The 18,809-nt window shown below is 44.3% G+C and overlaps 1 protein-coding gene across 4 annotated transcripts; it reads left to right on the top strand.

Annotated features, from left to right (window-relative positions):
• Positions 1-928: 928 nt before the first annotated feature.
• Positions 929-15,363, top strand: LOC115174912 (histone-lysine N-methyltransferase 2D-like). 4 transcript variants are annotated; one of them, XM_029733948.1, is made up of 6 exons: positions 929-1,071; positions 3,622-3,869; positions 4,373-4,483; positions 4,590-4,653; positions 6,368-6,568; positions 13,396-15,363. In XM_029733948.1, exons 2-6 carry the CDS (start codon positions 3,665-3,667, stop codon positions 14,759-14,761), a joined length of 1,947 nt encoding a protein of 648 aa, XP_029589808.1. In that variant the 5' UTR covers positions 929-1,071; positions 3,622-3,664; the 3' UTR covers positions 14,762-15,363. The 4 variants fall into 4 exon arrangements, with proteins under 4 accessions (XP_029589808.1, XP_029589798.1, XP_029589817.1 ...); XM_029733938.1 differs by having other exon boundaries at positions 3,463-3,869; XM_029733957.1 differs by lacking the exon at positions 929-1,071 and having other exon boundaries at positions 3,453-3,869; positions 4,418-4,483.
• The last annotated feature ends 3,446 nt before the right edge of the window (positions 15,364-18,809 follow it).

Here is an 18,809-nt window from a genome sequence, read left to right as displayed (position 1 = left end):
TAATAACTACCAAGGTTCACCATAGCAGTTTTTAGTGCAGTGGGGAGTGACTAACAATAGATTGCATTTCTTCAGATATGCAATTAAAAACTGATTTTGAAGCAGGTGGTGGTGATAGGATCGAGAAGGCAGGTAGAAGGCTTAAGTTGTGATATCACTTTCCTGAGTATGTCTGTGTCAATTAGGGAAAATAACTCCATAGTGCCTTTGCCTGATAGACTGGGGCACATATTATCAAACTTCTCATCGGGTCTTGATTGACTGATACCCAGCCAAATGTTTGTTATCTTATCTCTGAAATATGCAGCAAACTCATCACATTTAGATTGCAAGGAAATGTCATATAGGTTTGCGAGGGTAGGATTTATCAGGTCATTAATGGTTGAGAAGAGCACTCTCAAATTATTCTGATTATTAGTGATCAAGTCAGAAAAATGAGCCCGTATGGCATTTCTAATTGCCTTGTTATATATGCCAAGTTGGTCTCTCAGGAATATCATAATGGGCCTGCAACTTTGACTGTATGCGAGGTAGGCCTATATAGACCTAGCTCACATACAGTAGCCTATATCTTCTAGTTATCCAAATGTTTCCCCCTTTAATGTGGATAATGCAAGGTGCTGACAAAACTCATGTTTGATATCACTTGGGTTTAATCATGCCACGTGTGAACATGTCCAGCTATTATTTTGTTCTAAGAGGGTGTTCTTCATGTACCAACATCTAATTTTAGTTAACCGTAATTTGTGTAGTTTGTAGTTTTAACAGGACTACTATAAAAATCGTTTAAATGATTTAATGGTTAGCCTAGATTAATTGGACCAATTGGATGAATTGTACAAATATAACAGTCCAAAAATCTGGCCTCAAAATAAAAAGCACTGGTTATTTTCCCTTTAAATAATAATTTTCCCTTTAAATAACGAATCTCGTCCCCTCGGTTTACTCCAGAGCAGCTCTCGTTCAGTCAGAAGACAACAAGCGCACCTCAAAAGACTTACTACAGGAGATCACACACCTATGGGGATAGCATCCACATTTACTACGGGTTCCTAATGTTTCGGAAAGAACGTGAGTAGGGCTCGTTAAATAATGACCAAGGGGAATGTTTTATCATAGGTTGTCGACGGGCGGGTGGGATGTTCAAATCAGCAAGCGAACCTGGGGAGCGTATGATGCAGCAAATGAATTGCGACTATGTTGTTATGCTCAGCGGTAGATACATTGTTACTATGCAAGGATATTATTAGAATTAATAGATATATTTGTGATTTGGCGCAGCATTGTGTCATTGATTAATTATGGAAGAGCGCCTGATTTAGTCACGATGATGGAGCGTATCATACACTCAAGTGCATTCTCGGTCAAGTTCCGACTCAGACTAGACTCAGCAAGAATATCTGGTTTTGTCACATTTGTCATTGTCAAAATTCCATCATATGTGTGCGTGTCGTAATTAAATTAGCGCATTTACAAAGCCAAGGGCATCATGGGCAACGAGGCCGCCAAAAACTTGTAAAAGATAGAGTGCACTGCGGGATGGTCATGGTCACTCTGTTCTGGTTCTTCAATGCTACTGTTGCAGTCATGGGCCACCGCCGCTGACGTCACAATTGATTAACGGACTTTACTATTTTTGGTTAACAGGATAGTACAAAAGTTGAACATTCCTAAACGCTGTCTGACAAAGGATGCACTATAATCAGTGTATAAAGGTGTTCTTACTAAATAATAGTGATTAAAGTCTTTAGAAAATCCAAACAAACTTGAAGTAAACTACAGTGTTAGGCTACAGTGTTTCCATAACAAAGTGTGGAAAGATCTTAAATAGGTTAAGTATATCCATTGATCAAATAGAGTATGATTTTTTTCAAGGGCTCACCTGCCTAACCAACATGCTAGTTAGTGGCCATTGCCTAATAGCTGTCTTGACTGTCCATTGCCTGTCTTTAGTTTATAGTGAATTATGTAAGCATGTAGCTGTAGTGTTTTTTGTAATAGTATTAGGAACAGCAGGTCAGGTAGTCATCACTGAGCTCAAGGTCACTTGTGTAGCCCTAGACTTGAACTTGAACTGAGACAATTAATGTTGATGATGCAGTAATGCAAATATGCCCCTAAACACTTACCCTCCCCCAAAAACATTTACTGCAAAGCTGTGCATTCTTCACAGTTGAAGTTATGGTAAAGTTTATCTGAAAGGAAGTTGATATTCAAAAGGTCATGTATGTCACTGAAGGAGTAGGAATGTGGAAACAGTCAGCCATGGTGAGTAGAAGTCAGGTATATTTGATATGACACTAATCTATGAAATTCAAATTTCCAATTTGTAGCTAGTTTGAAATGATATGAATCTCTAGGAAATAAAAGGGGAAAACAGCAGGCATCACAAATAAACAACAGCAGGCATCACAAATAAACAACAGCAGGCATCACAAATAAAAAGCAATGGCTCAATTGAATCACGTTTTTTTATGCTATTCTTAAAAATGCTGCTTGAAGTGCTATTAGTGCAGAGCTTGCCGTCAGTGACAGGGAAAAACACAGTATGTTGCCGCAGTGTCATCAATGTGTGTGTTCCTGATGGAGTGCATTATATTGCTGAGTCACCTCAAGATTATCTGTGCTTATGCTGATGCAGAGATATTCTGCCCCATATTTCAGTTTGCTCGTGTCCTTTCCTGTCATTTTTTGCTGCAAATTCAATGTTTACTGCAAATGACATTGTAATTCAACAGATTTACTGAGAATCTATAATCAATTGATGTAAGTCTGACAGAACATGTCAGCTGTATACAGGACTGGTCCTCTTGTGACAGGGCACTAGACTAGTGACAGCCTTATCAGTAAGTGACATGATTTAGAGGGACAGATAGACTGTACATTTCACAGAAACATTAGTTGCCATACATTTCCAATTCCACCCACATATTGTAAAAATGTCAGGCTGGGAGAGTAGGCAGAAGGGAATGTACTTTTTTTCTTTAGAGGGACACAGGAATTCTACTGCTGCTGGGGAACTGCAATGAAGTATATATCTGAACTGCTGGAGTGATGGGCTTTAGGTGGTTGTGTCTAGGCCCTCTGTCTAGGCCCTCAACTGAAAAATATGGACCAAAATATTGCCCAACGTCCTCTGTAAGCAGAAGCATTAAACTTTAATTCACAAGTTTAAAAATAACATTGTAGTACAAACATTGAGTTATTTTGCTGGCCAGGTTTTACAACCTATCAAGTACCATACAACGGAATTTGAATTAATGAGTCACCGATGAAAGCCTCACTCCTTGGCCTGTGGAATTTAGCACAGTGTGTCTGTGTGTGTGTTGGTTAAGATGCCCAGTGAAAAAAACAGAGGGTGTGTACCCACTGGCCCAGCTCTGCCTGCTGAGATAGATAAAGTTGGCTTTAGCCAGCGGTACGCACGGAAGCTGAGGGGGGGGGGGTATCTATTCCACACAGGAGGCTCAGATGGCCAGACATGACCACGCACGCAGGCCCATCAATGCTGCTGAATGGATCAACAGTTGACGTCTGTTAAGTGTGGTGGGGGACCCCCTTCAAGGTTTCATCACTGACTCTACGGTACAGTACATATGTATGTGCCCCTTGCCTATATAGGACTACGGTAAAGATAGAGGGTGAGTGAAGACTCTGCTGAGAGATGACGGACCTGGAGGCATCGACAGTGGGTGAACCCCCTCCTCCATACATGATCTTCCTCCTGGTTTTCTTCTTCTTCATCACGGGCCTCCTGGGTTTCCTGGTCTGCCATCTTCTGAAGAAGAAGGGCTACCGCTGCAGGACAGGGGAGGAGGAAGATGAAGATGAGGAGGAGTGTGAGCAGAAACTGGGACCAGACAAGAATGGTAAGTATCTACCAGGGAAAACAAGGATCTGTCAGAAAGAGTTTTATATTTTGGCTTTGATCTATCCATTGATGTCAGGATCAAGGATATGGCTTGAAGAAGTTAACAAGCGGCCATTATTGATTTTCTGAGGCAGATACATACGGTATGTGTGACTTTTTTCCAGAGGTGTCGGTCTTTATCCAAAGGGCCTTGGCCCTTTCCTAAACAGGAAACATAGGAACTCTGTTGTACTATTTAGTTTAAGAGGATGTTACTCAGCTTGAATTAAATTAATTCCTATGTAAACATTGGACACTCACAAAGAAGTCATATTTTCCATATTAAATTACTGGGTACTTCAAAAGCCGGCCCGTTAGTGGATGCTTTAGTTGAAATAAACTACCTTCAAGGAGCTGTAGAATCGGTTGATTCACACAAACAAGAAGTAAGTGATGAAAAAATGCTTAAGGTCGACAACTTTGAGAATTTCCTTTAATAATCTCGAATGATGACGGAGCAAGCTTGGGTGCAAGCTGCTTCGTCAGACAATCTTTCATATGTTACAGATGATGAAGAAGAGGACCATCAAGACACTGTTGAACAAATCCTGAAGTGCATCATTGAAAATGAAGGTAGTAACTCAAGAAACAACACAATAGATACTAGATTTCGTCAATACCTTAGGAATTACACTTTAAAATAAATGTGTATTTTTGTGTGTTCTGTTTTGCCTTCTAGCCAACATGGAAGCCTTCAAGGAGATGCTAGGAAAACAGGATATTTGTGAACATCATGATCCTACGTATGTATAGCTAATACCAACTTTTTTATTTGGCTATGCTATCTATTGGTCATGTAAGTGGATTCACATTCACCTTGTCTTAAAAATATACTGAAAATAAGTACACTTAAAAATGTGAACTGTTTTGATTCAGAAAATGAAGCACAGCTTGTTCAAACATTAAGCCTCTTTTAGATATAACACATTGATTTACATGATGTTTAGTTCATCTGACTGGCATTACTCCATGGCTGTATTATCACCCTTGGTGAAAGTCTTTTAGTGTGCAGAGCTAAGGTAAACAAGCACCTTACTTCCTAAGAGCACCAACTCTCTCAAGTAATATAGTCCTAGTTCCTTTTAGCTCTTAAACAAACCAGTCTTTATGTGGTACATAATACATATGGTTCAAATATAGGTCTTCTGTACTCGTTGTACTATACTACAGGTTTTCGTTCCTGCTTTAGGGTGTGGAGTTTTCAGAGAGGCCACAATAATGGGTGTACATTACACTGTGCCTGTAGTAGTCAGACTGAGCCTAGATAAAGTGTATTGTGTGTAGCTTGTATTTATCCTGGGACCAGATGGTAGCTTTACAGTGGGGTGCTCAGCCCCTCTGTTCCTGTGTCCCTGTAGGCAGCTGTGTATGCAGTCAGTGTCTCTTACCTTGGGCTGTCTGTCCCATGGGGCCACCTGGCTTATTGTTGCCCTGGCATCAGCAGCTCTATTATGGGATCTGATCTTTACTTCTGTGTTCTGAGGCAAAACACAAATATTATGCTACAACTGTACGCCAACGAAGTGTTGCTCACGTCCATATAAAGCATTTGAGGAAGAAACAGAACAAGAGAAAACATCTATTCTACTCACAACAGCTCCCAACAACATGCTACTACTCACATCCATATAAATAAACAGTGGTATAAAGTACTTAAGTAAAAACACTAAGGTACTACTAAAGTCGTTTTTTGGGGTCTGTACTTTACTATTTATATTTTTGACAACTTTTACTTTTACTTCACTACATTCCTAAAGCAACTAATTTACTTTTTACATTTTAGACTTTTACTCAAGTAGTATTTTACTGGATGACTTTCACGTGAGTTATTTTCTATTAAGGTATCTTTACTTTTAATCAAGTATGACAATTGGATACTTTTTCCACCACTGCATATAAAGCATTCTAGGTTGAGATGATCGAGGGCATTTGAGAGAAACTCCGACCCAGTGATGTGCTGTGATAATATAGCTGTGATGTGCTACTAGCGTATTAGAGAAAGGAAAACTGATTTATGCTTTTTAATTAAATCCAGATTCTTACTTGGCACCTCTAGGTTGAGTGTTTTAGTGTTCCTGCCTGTTTGCCAAGCTAGTGCTCAGACTGATAGCAGCCTACAAGGCTGTGGCATTCGTTGGCCACCCATTCGTATTCTTCCCACACTCTCCTTTCTCAGCCAGCTACAGCACAGCTACAGACACCTCCCCAGGGACGCTATAGTCCTGATGGGAGGGAGGTCAGAGGCGGTCAGAGTCGGGAACCAAGGGACTAATAGATCACACTAGAGATTCATATTTCACAGACAGATTCCAATAAATATGCTATAAACCGGCAGCTGCTTCCTGGAAAAGTGTCTTTGGCTTTGGATGTTTTTGCTAATGTCAGGGTTCTATGGTTCGGTGTGTTTGAATGGAAAATACATATGACAGAGTGATTCCTTCTTTGTCTTTCCAAAAGGTTACTGCGCAAAGAGAGCCTGGGGGGTATTCCACCTCATCACCACACCGTGCACTCTGGAGCCCAGCTTGACCACAAGTCCTGCACGCTCTGTGTGCAAGGGCGCTCCAAGAAGGCCCGACGTCGGAGCCGTGTACCTCGGACCAATAAGCCGAGAACGCCGGGAGAGAGGAGAGAGTCCACTGTGTTCGCAGTGGGAAGGTGAGTCACACTGGACTGCTCACTGGTGTTTGACAACACAATACATTCATATTTATTTAAACCTTTATTTACACTCTTAGAAAAAGTGCTCCAAAAGGGTTATTCGGCTGTCCCTATAGGAGAACCCTTTCTGGTTCCAGGTAGAACCTTTTTGGGTTCCATGTAGAACCCTCTGTGGAAAGGTTTATACATGAAATCCAAAAGAGTTCTACCTGGAACCAAAAGGGTTCTAGCTGGAACTAAAAAGTTTTCTTCAAAGGGTTTTCCTATGGGGACAGCCGAAAAACCATTTTAGGTTGAAGATAGCACCCTTTTGGTTCCAGGTAGAACTCTTTTGGGTTCCATGTAGAACCCCTTCCACGGAGGAGTGTAGCCAAGTATACTTAAGTATCAAAAGTATAAATAATGTAAAAGTGCTTATATTAAGCAAACCAGACAGCCTCATTTTCTTGTTCTTTTAATTTACAGATAGTGTTGGAGCGTGCCGCTAGCTAAGATATAATTTCAAAATGAAACATGTGCTTAGTGAGTCCGCCAGATCAGACACAGTAGGGATGACAGTAGGCAATTTTCCTGTCCTGCTAAGCGTTCAAATTGCTTTAAGGTGTCAGGGAAAATGTATGTGTCACGCTTGTCGTCGGTGAATTAGGACCAAAATGCAGCAGGTACGTGTATGCTCATTTTGACTTTTATTTAACAATCAAAAGAACACTCCAAAACAAACAAACCACAAAAACGAACGAACAACAAAACAGTCTGGCAAAGCCTAGGGCTGAACACAGAACAATCACCCACAAATCACAAACACAAACACACCCTTATATATGGGACTCTCAATCAAAGGCAGATAGACAACACCTGCCTTCAACTGAGAGTCCCAACCCCAATTAACCAACATAGAAACACACTCACCAGACTAGACATAGAAATACATACACATAGACTATAAACCAAAACCCCGGAAATACTAAATCAAACACCCTTAAACCAAACACTTCACCCTGAACCACATAAAACAAATACCCTCTGTCACGCCCTGACCAAACTACAAAACAATTAACCATATATACTGGCCAGGACGTGACAGTACCCCCCCCTTAAAGGTGCTACCCTGAAGCACCTTAACAAAAAAAAAAAATACCCCCAAACAATACCCAAAAGAAAAATTCCACCTTACTAAAGGGAGGGAAGGGAGGGTGGCTGCCGTCAACGACGGCACTGTGCTACACCCCCCCTCCCCAACCCACCTATTTTCTGGAGGTGGCTTCGGCTCAGGCCGTTCCAGGCTGTCTGGGCAGTCTGGCAGCTCGGGACAGTCTGGGCAGTCTGGCAGCTCGGGGCAGTCTGGGCAGTCTGGCAGCTCGGGGCAGTCTGGCAACTCGGGGCAGTCTGGCCACTCCGGCAGTTCAGGGCAGTCTGGCCACTCCGGCAGTTCAGGGCAGTCTGGCCACTCCGGCAGTTCAGGGCAGTCTGGCCACTCCGGCAGTTCAGCGCAGTCTGGCCACTCCGGCAGTTCAGCGCAGTCTGGCCACTCCGGCAGTTCAGCGCAGTCTGACCACTCCGGCAGTTCAGCGCAGTCTGACCACTCCGGCAGTTCAGCGCAGTCTGACCACTCCGGCGACTGTTGACTGACGGGCACCTCCGACGACTGTTGACTGACGGGCACCTCCGACGACTGTTGACTGGCGGGCAGCTCCGACGACTGTTGACTGGCGGGCAGCTCCGACGACTGTTGACTGGCGGGCAGCTCCGACGACTGTTGACTGGCGGGCAGCTCCGACGACTGTTGACTGGCGGGCAGCTCCGACGACTGTTGACTGGCGGGCAGCTCCGACGACTGTTGACTGGCGGGCAGCTCCGACGACTGTTGACTGGCGGGCAGCTCCGACGACTGTTGACTGGCGGGCAGCTCCGACGACTGTTGACTGGCGGGCAGCTCCGACGACTGTTGACTGGCGAGGCTGGGTTTACGCACTTTCAGTTTAGTGCGGGGAGCGGGAACAGGACAAGTCGGACTGGGTGGACGTACCTCCGGGTCCGCACGAGAGACAGGAGCTGGAAACCCAGGGCTATGGAGGCGCACAGCCGGTCTTGATCTTACCTCCTGCACAACCCGCCTTGGCTCGATGGAACTAGTAGCCCTGCACGAGCGGAGTGCTCGTACAGGGCAGACTGGGCTGTGCAGGGGCCTGATGGTAGCCGTGCGTAAAGCGGGAGTTGGGTAGCCTGGTCCTCGGAGGCGTACCGGCGACCAGATGCGCTGCGCAGGCATCCTCCTACCAGGCTGGATGCCCGCTCTAGCACGGCACCTGCGAGGGGCTGGAATAACTCGCACCGGACTGTGTGTGCGTATGGGTGAGATAGTGCGCTTCTCAGCGAAACATAACGCTCTCCACCCCATACGCTCCTCCATATAACCACGGGTAGCTGGCTTCCGGCTCTTCCTTCGCCTAGCCAAACTACCCGTGTGCCCCCCCAAAAAAAATTCTTGGGGGTGCCTCTCGTGCTTCAACGCCAGTCGTGTACCTCGGAAACGTTCCCGGTCCATACCAGCCTCACTCCTTTCCTCTCTCTCGCGTACCACCTGTTTCCAAGGAAGGCGATCCTTCCCTGCTTGGATCTCCTCCCAAGTGTAGGAGCCTTCTCCCTCCAAGATCTCCTCCCAAGTCCATCTCTCTCGTTTGTCCTCTTCGAAAATCCTCCGCTCCTTCCTCTGCTGCTTGGTCCTGAATAGGTGGGTGATTCTGTCACGCTTGTCGTCGGTGAATGAGGACCAAAATGCAGCAGGTACGTGTATGCTCCTTTTGACTTTTATTTAACAATCAAAAGAACACTCCAAAACAAACAAACCACGAAAACGAACGAACAACAAAACAGTCTGGCAAAGCCTAGGGCTGAACACAGAACAATCACCCACAAATCACAAACACACCCTTATATATGGGACTCTCAATCAAAGGCAGATAGACAACACCTGCCTTCAACTGAGAGTCCCAACCCCAATTAACCAACATAGAAACACACTCACCAGACTAGACATAGAAATACATACACATAGACTATAAACCAAAACCCCGGAAATACTAAATCAAACACCCTTAAACCAAACACTTCACCCTGAACCACATAAAACAAATACCCTCTGTCACGCCCTGACCAAACTACAAAACAATTAACCATATATACTGGCCAGGACGTGACAGTATGGAGTAAAAACGACATTTTTTTTTAGGAATGTAGTGAAGTAAAAGTAGTCAAAAATATAAATAGTAAAGTACAGATACACCAAAAAACTACTTAAGTAGTACTTTCAAGTTTTTTTCCTTATTAAGTACTTTACACCACTGAAAGTACTTTCATATATACACTTACATTTAAAAAAAAACTGGTACCAGGCTAACTTCAGATGAGTCTTGTGAGCATCCTGGAGCAAAACAACCGACATGTACACTATATATACAAAAGTATGTGGACACCCCTTCAAATTAGTGAATTTGACTATTTCTGCCACACCCGTTGCTGACAGGTGTATACAATTGAGCACACCGCCATGCAATCTCCATAGACAAACATTGACAGTAGAATGACCTTAAAGAAGAGCTCACTGGCTTTCAACATGGCACCGTCATAGGATGCCACCTTTCAAACAAGTCAGTTCATCAAATTTCTGCCCTGCTAAAGCTGCCCCGGTCAACTGTAAGTGCTGTTATTGTGAAGTGAAAACGTCTAGGAGCAACAACGGCTCAGCCCCAAAGTGGTAGGCAACACAAGCTCACAGAACGGGACCACCAAGTGCTATTGCGCATAGCATGTAAAAATCGTCTGTCCTCGGTTGCAATACTCACTACCGAGTTCCAAACGGCTTCTTAAACAGTGGTGGAAAAAGTATCCAATTGTCATACTTGAGTAAAAGTAAATAAAGCTACCTAAATAGAAAATGACTCAGGTAAAAGTGAAAGTCATCCAGTAAAATACTACTTGAGTAAAAGTCTAAAAGTATTTTGTTTTAAATGTATTTAAGTATCAAAAGTAAATGTAATTGCTATAATATACTTAAGTATCAAAAGTAAAAGTATAACTCATTTCAAATTCCTTATATTAAGCAAACCAGACGGCACCATTAAGAAAAATTCTTACAGATAGCCAGGGTCATACTCCAGCACTCAGTGCATTCGGAAAGTATTCAGACCCTTTGACTTTTTCCACATTTTGTTATGTTACAGCCTCATTCCAAAATTGATTAAATCGTTTTTTTCCTCATCAATCTACACACAATACCCCATAATGACAAAGCAAAAACAGTTTTCGAAGTTTTTGCAAATGCATTAAAAAAACTAAAAACTGAAATATCAAATGTACATAAGTATTCAGACCCTTTACTTAGTACTTTGTTGAAGCACCTTTGACAACATATACAGCCTCAAGTCTTCTTGGGTATGATGCTACAAGCTTGGCACACCTGTATTTGGGGAGTTTCTCCCATTCTTCTCTGCAGATCCTCTCAAGCTCTGTCAGGTTGGATGGGAAGTGTCGCTGCACAGCTATTTTCAGGTCTCTACAGAGATGTTTGATCGGGTTCAAGTCCGGGCTCTGGCTGGGCCACACTCTGGCCACTCAAGGGCTTTTAGAGACTTGTCCCGAAGCCACTCCTGCGTTGTCTTGGCTGTGTGCATGGGTTGTTGTCCTGTTGGAAGGTGAACCTTTGCCCCAGTCTGAGGTCCTGAGTTCAATCTTGGTTTCATCAAACCAGAGAAACTTGTTTCTCATGGTCTGAGAGTCCTTTAGGTGCCTTTTGGCAAATTCCAAGTGGGCTGTCATGTGCCTTTTAATGAGGAGTGGTTTTCATCTGACCATACTACCATAAATGTCTGATTGGTGGAGTGGTGTAGAGATGGTTGTCGTTCTGGAAGGTTCTCCCATCTCCACAGAGGAACTCTAGAGTTCTGTTAGCGTGACCATCAGGTTCTTGGTCACCTCCCTGACCAAGGCCCTTCTCCCCCGATTACTTAGTTTGGCCGGGCGGCCAGCTCTAGGAAAAGTCTTGGTGGTTCCAAACTTCTTCCATTTATGAATGATGTAGGCCACTCTGTTCTTGGGGACCTTCAATGCTGCAGACATCATTTGGTACCCTTCCCCAGATCTGTGCCTCAAAACAATCCTGTTTTGGAGCTCTACGGACAATTCCTTTGACCTCGTTGCTTGTTTTTTGCTCTAACATACACTGTCAACTGTGGGACCATATATAGACAGGTGTGGGCCTTTCCAAATCATGTCCAATCAATTGAATTTACCACAGGTGGACTCCAATCAAGTTGTAAAAACATCTCAATGAGGATCAATGAAAACAGGATGCACCTAAGCTCAATTTCGAGTCTCATAGCAACGGGTCTTTTGTAAATAAGGTATTTCTGTTTAAAAATGTTAATACATTTGCTTTTTTTTTAATACATTTCTAAAAACCTTTTGCTTTGTCATTATGAGGTATCGTGTGTACATTAATGAGGAAAAACATGTATTTAATCAATTTAAGAATAATGCTGTAACTTAACAAAATATGGAAAAGGGGAAGGGGTCTGAATACTTTCTGAATGCACTGTAATTTACAAACAAATAATTTGTATTTAGTGAGTCCATCAGATCAGAGGCAGTAGAGATGCCAGGGATGTTCTCTTGATAAGTGCATGAATTGGACCATTTTCCTGTCCTGTTAAGCATTCAAATTGTAACTAGTACTTTTGGGTGTCAGGGAAAATATATGGAGTAAAAAGTACATTCTTTCCTTAGGAATGTAGTGAAGTAAAAGTTGTCAAAAATATAAATAGTAAAGTACAGATACCCCCCCAAAAAACGACTTAAGTAGTACTTTAAAGTAATTTTACTGCTCTGGAAGCAACGTCAGCACAAGAACTGTTCATCGGGAGCTTCAGGAAATTGGTTTCCATGGCCTAGCAGCCGAACAAAAGCCTAAGATCACCATGTGCAATGCCAAGCGTCGGCTGGAGTGGTGTAGAGCTCGCCGTAAAATTTGTAAAGTTTGGTGGAGGAGGAATAATGGTCTGGGGCTTTGTTCCAGTGAAGGTAAATCTTAACTCTACAGCATAGAATGACATTCTAGATGATTCTGTGCTTCCAACTTTGTGGCAACAGTTTGGGGAAGGCCCTTTCCTGTTTCAGCATGACAATGCCCCTGTGTACAAAGCGAGGTCCAAAACAAAATGGTTTGTCAAGATTGGTGTGGAAGAACTTGACTAGTCTGCACAGAGCCCTGACCTCAACCCCATCAAACACCTTTGGGATGAATTGGAACGTCGACTGCAAGCCAGGCCTAATTGCCCAACATCAGTGACCGACCTCACTAATGCTCTTGTGGCTGAATGAAGCAAGTCCCTGCAGCAATGTTACTACGTCTCGTGGAAAGCCTTCCCAGAAGAGTGGAGGCTGTTATAGCAACAAAGGGGGGACCAATTCCATATTAATGCCCATGATTTTGGAATGAGATGTTCGACGAGCAGGACCAGGTGTCCACATACTTTTGGTCATGTAGGGTACGTGTTCGAAAAGACCGATTTCCGGGATGTGTCCTGGTCTGACAAACACCGCTCTGCCACCTTCCACCGCAGATGCTGATATCTTTAGCTTAAACTGACAGATTTTGATGTTTTTGTTTTTATTGTGCTCATTCGACTCTAGGGGGTTTAGGATTTAGGATTATGAGGATTCAGAGGCCTTTGTGTTTGTGTTTAAGTACTTTACATGTGTACAGTTATGCTATGTTATGTCCTCATCGTAGTGATGTACTTAACTAATAGAGGTCTGTATACCTACAGGTTCCGAGTCACCCACATGGACAAAAAGGATCAGGGGTCTGGCGACCAGTTAGACCAATCGGAGGCCCTGGATAGTGAGAAGGGGGATGAGGAGGACCCCCAGAGGAAGGAGGGGTACAACCTGCGGAGCATGTTCAAAGACGTCAAAACGGACAGCACCAATGGTGTGGTTCCCATCGCGGCCAAGCGGAAGAAGAGTCTGGTTCTGTTCTCACCACGCAGAGGTAGTGATCCAGTTGGGGCCAAAGTGCCACTGAGCCAGCCCATGGTAGAAGAGGAACCCCTCTTCACTGCTCCAGTGCAGACCTCCAGCCCTGTGAAGATCCTGTCGTCCCAGCCCAGCCTGGACTCTGGTGCACCTGACGACACTGATATGTCTCCTGTTAAAATGTACCCCACTAAGGTCATTTTTGTAGTGTCCCCCACTGAGAGTCCCATACCAGTCACTCCCAACGCGAGTCCAGGAGGCGTCTCCCCTCTAACACCCCCAATACAAGATTCCCCCACCACCACCCCAGTACAAGTCACCCCCATGACCCCTGAGATATTACCCCTTACCCAAGGCTCCTATAATAACCCTAGTCTTAGCGCCTTAAATGTCTCTCTTACCCCTACCCCTGTACAAGCCTCTCCAACCTCTAACCTCTTGAATGTCTCCCCTGACCTGTCCTCCAGAAAAGTGTCCCCCTCCCCTACTCCCTTAAATGTTTCTCCTACCCCTACCCCCATACAAGTCTCCCCTGGCCTATCGTCCAGAAAAGTGTTTCCTTCCTCTAGCCCGTTAAATGTCTCCCCTGCCCCTACTCCCTTAAATCTCTCTCCTGCCCCTACCCCCTTAATGATGTCCCCCACCACTCTACCCCGTAGCATTCTAAAGAATACTACTACTTTTGTCAAGGTGGACGAAACCTCACCCACCACGAAAGGGCCAGAGGACAAGGTTGAGAGCCTTGCTACTGTCAGGGCCGACAAAGTTTCTCCCACTGCTGTTCCTGTGAAAGTCTGCCGCACTGTGGACCCCATGAAAGTCTCCCCCACCACGGCTTCCATGAAAGTCTCCCCCACCTCAACCTCCGTCAAGATCTCCCCCACCAGTGGAGGCCCTTTAGAGGACAAGCTGGAGGTGGGGAGTGTTACCATAGTCAAAGCCAGCCCGGACAGTCAGATGGAGTTCTCTGTGGTGCGTACGGCTGAGGTAATGAAGGAGGAGGAAGAGGAGGACCCTGCTGTGGCTCAGAGCCCCCCAGAGAAAGGGAAGGATGATGAGGTGGAGATGGAGGACATAAAGGACTGTCGGGTTAGCCAGGAGGAGGGTGTGTCTTTGGAGGAGAAGAGGAGATCAGTGCACAGTCAGCACAAGTGGTGAAAGAGAGAGAGAGAGAAAGAGAGAGGACACGATGGGATGGGGAGGGGGAAAGACTGGCCACACCCAACTGTGACAAACGGATATATTGCAATACTACGGAGGTAAACCAACCAGGCCATGCCAAAACTGAACTATACCAGACTGAGACTGGCTGTCTGGAACCAACTAGACCTTGATATGGCTTTAAAACGGTGGGGTCGTACCAGCAAGACTGTGATTTATTCATTGATATAGACAAGTTGTGGTTAGCTAAGCACTGGCACCTTATATCCAGATGTATTGATCTTAAACGCTTGCATAATGTGGCTAACAGCACAGCTACAGTACTACTTCAATTATCAACAGACAGTGCAAGCCCAGGCCTCCATCTACAAGTGCACTTTTTGAAAACACTGCTCACAGACTGCATTTTACAACAATCAACTTTAACCCCAACAACAATCAACTACACCACAGTGTAAATCGACCAACAGCAAATAACGGGTAATATCTGTGTATTCTAATTTATTGTCAGTCCGATCTCTAACTCTTCTATATCAGTGGGGGCTGCTGAGGGGAGGACGGCTCATACTAATGGATGGAACGGAATAAATGGAATGGTATCGAACATGTGGTTTCCATGTGTTTTATAACGTTCCATGTACTCCATTCCAGCCATTATTATGAGCCGACCTCCCCTCAGCAGCCTCCACTGTTCTATAGAGTTGAAGTCGGAAGTTTACATCCACCTTAGCCAAATACATTTAAACTCAGTTTTTCACAATTCCCTGACATTTAATCCTAGTAATAAATCCCTGTCTTAGGTCAGTTAGGATCACCACTTTATTTTAAGAATGTGAAATGTCAGAATAATAGTAGAGAGAATGATTTATTTCAGCTTTTATTTCTTTCATCACATTCCCAGTGGGTCAGAAGTTTACATACACTCAATTCGTATTTGGTAGCATTGCCTTTAAATTGTTTAACTTGGGTCAAAAGTTTTGGGTAGCCTTCCACAAGCTTCCCACAATAAGTTGGGTGAATGTTGGCCCATTCCTCCTGACAGAGCTGGTGTAACTGAGTCAGGTTTGTAGGCCTCCTTGCTCGCACATGCTTTTTCAGTTCTGCCCACACATTTTCTATGGGATTGAGGTCAGGGCTTTGTGATGGCCACTCCAATACCTTGACTTTGTTGTCCTTAAGCCATTTTGCCACAACTTTGGAAGTACGCTTGGGGTCATTGTCCATTTGGAAGACCCATTTGCGACCAAGCTTTAACTTCCTGACTGATGTCTTGAGATGTTGCTTCACCAGTCCCTCTTGCAGCAAAGCACCCCACAACATGATGCTGCCACCCCCGTACTTCACGGTTGGGATGGTGTTCTTCGGCTTGCAAGCATACCCCTTTTTCCTCCAAACATAACAATGGTCATTATGGCCAAACAGTTCTATTTTTGTTTCATCAGACAAGAGGACATTTCTCCAAAAAGTACAATCTTTGTCCCCATGTGCAGTTGCAAACCGTAGCCTGGATTTTTTATGGCAGTTTTGGAGCAGTGGCTTCTTCCTTGCTGAGTGGCCTTTCAGGTTATGTCGATATAGGACTCGTTTTACTGTGGATATAGATACTTTTGTAGCTGTTTCCTCCAGCATCTTCACAAGGTCTGGGATTGATTTGCACTTCTCGCACCAAAGTACGTTCATCTCTAGGAGACAGAATGCGTCTCCTTCCTGAGCGGTATGACAGCTGCATGGTCCCATGGTATTTATACTTGCGTACTATTGTTTGTACAGATGAATGTGGTACCTTCAGGCATTTGGAAATTGCTCCCTAGGATGAACCAGGCTTTTGGAGGTCAACATTTTTTTTCTGAGGTCTTGGCTGATTTCTTTTGATTTTCCCATGATGTCAAGCAAAGAGGCACTGAGTTTCAAGGTAGGCCATGAAATACATCCACAGGTACACCTCCAATTGACATCATCCATGACATCATTTTCTGGAATTTTCCAAGGTGTTTAAAGGCACAGTCAACTTAGTGTATGTAAACTTCTGACCCACTGGAATTGTGGTACAGTTAATTATAAGTGAAATAGTCTGTATGTAAACAATTTTTGGAAAAATGTGTTGCGTCATGCACAAAGTAGATGTCCTAACTGACTTGCCAAAACCATAGTTTGTTAACAAGAAATTTGTGGAGTGGTTGAAAAACAAGTTTTAATGACTCCAATCTAAGTGTATGTAAACTTCCGACTTAAACTGTATATACTATACTATGGAATTAGAGCCAGAAACTGCCTTTGAATAACTCAAGGTTCCCTTTCAGTTGGTCACTCAGTATAACATACTATGCGGAGTCACCTGAAGAAAACTAAAAACACGCCCAACGGGCCAATGAATGCAATGTCTGCCATCAGAAGCCTCGACTTTCCTAGCCATAACTCCGGGGCTCGCATTCATTTCCTCAATTCTCCGCTCTTCAGCTCACCTGAAGGAGAACTTGTCACTTGATTTACAAGCACACAAAGATTACTGGATTCGGCTCTGTACTCGTCCCCCAAGATGTTGCGAGTTTTGGGTCTTGGTATCGGTTTTTGTGTTAGCTAGAAGCTAATTACCTTCTGCTCTGCTTGTGTAGCTAATGCTTCGTTGCTTGAGTATGGTTTGTGTTTGCAAAAAGCCGACTACCTCTGCGTTGCTTGTGTAGCCAGTGCTTCCTTGCTTGAGTAAGGTGGTCAAAAAGGCTAACCAGCTGGATTTGAACCTCTGACTATGGCCTAGGGCATATGATTTCACAATGAAATTGAAAGATACTCACAAGTGCTGTCCTGTTTGCCTGGGGTGGAAACATACACTCAGGCTGCCTTGGCACGGACTTGTTCGTGTGACCGGTGTCACCGGCTGAATTTAGACTGTATTGTATGTTGACTTCTTAGGAAGATTGGGGTTACTGGAGAAGTCCCTTTATTAAAAAAAATGAAAACAATTACGGCGGCCTCAGGGCTGCCGGAGCCTGGGAGAGAGGGGCTGTTTTGTGGTTGGAATTGTTCCCCTCCATCATGCAGAAGACTGGGATTCAATTCTCTGATGGGCAACCCAGCCAAGCTATGGGCTAGTTGGCTGGGTTCTCTTCTTCCCTGAAGGGCAACCGCATTCTAGAAAGGATGTGGTGTCTCTGACTGGTTCTGGGGGGTTTTCGGAGAAGGAGGTGGATGAGCTAGCTCAGGCAGTTTCATGTTTCTACCACGGATGTCACGTTGGGCTGCAGAGCCGCGGCCGGCGGTATGGCTCTCCTTCGCAACGGAGGTAGCTCATGTTGGGGAAAGTTTTACCACCTGTAATGACTGCGATAAAGTGTCACTTGACTCTCTTTAAGTTTTTTTGACTTGAAATAACTCACATTCAGCCAAGTTGCATGAAATGTGGAACTGTTTTAGAGGGGGCACGTTCCGCTTGCATGCTAGTATGGAATGCTAGTTAGCCACCTGGCCTCGGAGGTTAACAGAGAGGCTAATCCTTGTCCTTCGCTCCCGAATAGAGCACGGCTTGCATGCTAGTTTGTCATAAATAACCTACCGGAGCGGGGGGAATGAGTTTTGGGCAAGCCAATTTCGCCGAAGGAGTGTTTGGCTCAGCTATGGAGTCCCGTTCCTAGAAGAAGCAAAAGCAGGAAGTAGAAGTGCTTTCCTGCTGGGAAAAAGCATGTGAACGCCCGTCCAACTCTATGACTAGGAGACTCGGTTACGATATCTGGACCCCGATCTTTTTCATATGCAGGGCCTGATGTCATGTACCACTGAGTATGACAAACAAGGGCACTTTTTTTGTCTGTCAATGATGACATTGTACATTTGCATTTTGGTAATTTGGATGACACTCTTATCCAGAGCAACTTGCAGTAATGAGTGCAATGCTTCTACCCAAGGGTCTATGGTGTCCAAGGGTATCAAAAGTATGGTATCACCCATATGTGAGCATAAATCAGTCTCTTCCCTGAGTCAGACACAAGGTTGTCGGGAGTGGTGGCTGTGAGAGGACATGACAAAATAAAGTCCTCAAGGTGGTGCTCCG

The sequence above is a fragment of the Salmo trutta genome, chromosome 3 (genome assembly GCF_901001165.1).
Source record: "Salmo trutta chromosome 3, fSalTru1.1, whole genome shotgun sequence".
NCBI classification, from domain to species: Eukaryota; Metazoa; Chordata; class Actinopteri; order Salmoniformes; family Salmonidae; genus Salmo; species Salmo trutta.
Note: the sequence above shows the minus strand (reverse complement) of the source record. Positions and strands in the feature narration are given on the sequence as shown.